At 42.9% G+C, this 1474-nt stretch overlaps 1 protein-coding gene across 1 annotated transcript; it reads left to right on the top strand.

The window, feature by feature from the left end:
• Window positions 1-792: 792 nt before the first annotated feature.
• Window positions 793-1244, top strand: LOC110570045 (keratin-associated protein 15-1). The gene is given in 2 exon segments (XM_021678015.1): window positions 793-883; window positions 886-1244. Coding segments are annotated over 2 exon segments (450 nt in total).
• The last annotated feature ends 230 nt before the right edge of the window (window positions 1245-1474 follow it).

Below are 1474 nucleotides of genomic sequence, written 5' to 3'. Positions count from 1 at the left end.
GAGCAGGGAGCCCGATGTGGGACTCGATCCCAGGACCCTGGGATCATGACCTGAGCTGAAGGCAGACGCTTAACGACTGAGCCACCCAGGCGCCCTGGACCCTTCATTCTTAAATCAAAAACTTACACACACAAAAGCAGCTTGGGTACTTGGGCTGTAAGAAAACCAAAATCCAAATGTGTAGGACACTCACTTAGCTTTTCTACCAATTAAGAGTTCTTAGTGGGTTATTTCTTCTATAAGGTCCACAAGATGTGGGAGATGAAACAGATATTAAGGACTGGGGGTTGTTTTGTTGTTTTTCTGTTCTCAACTGGGTTCCTAAACTTGGAACAAAATAAATATGCCCTCCAGACCACAAAGTATTTTTTTAGAACTTTAAACGGAGCAAAATTCTCACTGTGTTATCCATTCAGATTCAATTATCACTGTATTACCCATTCAGATTCAATTCAGGGATAGGATGAATAAAACACCAATCTTATAGGGACAATTACCATACAATTATATTCATCTACCCAAGCTAGTTGAATGAGAGATGACATCTTTACTCATAAACAATTGCTTTGAAAACCTAATGAAATTCTTTCATTTAAAAGTTTGCTTTTGTAAAAAAAAAAAAAAAAGCCTTTGAAGGTTAATGTATTTCATTTTGACTGGAGACTAATTAAGCATTCTTATTAAGATGGGCACATGCTACTAACTCATTGCTAGGGTATATAAGCGTCCGGTAGAAGGTAACAGTCACACTCACCAAACCTCTCTGCAACTCAGCTGAACTCAGAACTTGACATGCATTACAATCGCAGCCCTGGAAACTTCTCCTCCTGCTCTCTTGGAGGTTACCTGGGGTACCCAGGTTCCCCCTATGATTCTTTCTACCCAGCAATGAAATCTACTCTCCCAGCACCTACCAGCTGGGTTCCTCTGTCTTTGGTGGCTATCAGGAGACCTGCTGTGAACCCACCAGCTGCGGGACATCCAGTGCTGGGGCCAGACCCTACCAGACATCCTGCTTCCGCCCAAAGAATTCCTTCTTCTTCAGTCCCTGCCAAACAAATTACATGGGGTCTCTGGGATGTGGAAATATTGGCCTTGGGCCTTTTGGTTGTGGAAGCACTGGTTTCCAATCTCTGGGCTGTGGGTCCAGCTTCAGTCGTCCAACTTACTTTTCTTCTAGGAGCTGCCAGTCAACTTGTTACCAACCAGCCTTTAGCTCTCGCTTTTTTAGATCAACTTGCTGAATATTCCCCATTATCTCACCGTTATGTCTGTACTTTATGAAACCTTAACATGTAGCCTGTCCAATATCTGCGATTGCTGATGATCTACATCACCAAGACTCGCCATCACCATCTCTCCCAGAAGTAAGTGATTCATTGTGGACAAAGTAACCTTGGCCTGTGACCTTTTCTAAATCAGACATATGAGATAAGCCTTGAATGTTCATTTTTATGTCAATGCTCAGGGTCCC

Source organism: Neomonachus schauinslandi, chromosome 1 (genome assembly GCF_002201575.2).
Source record: "Neomonachus schauinslandi chromosome 1, ASM220157v2, whole genome shotgun sequence".
Taxonomy (NCBI): domain Eukaryota; kingdom Metazoa; phylum Chordata; class Mammalia; order Carnivora; family Phocidae; genus Neomonachus; species Neomonachus schauinslandi.
The sequence above is the reverse complement of the archived record's forward strand: the minus strand, read 5'-3'. Positions and strand labels throughout refer to the sequence as shown.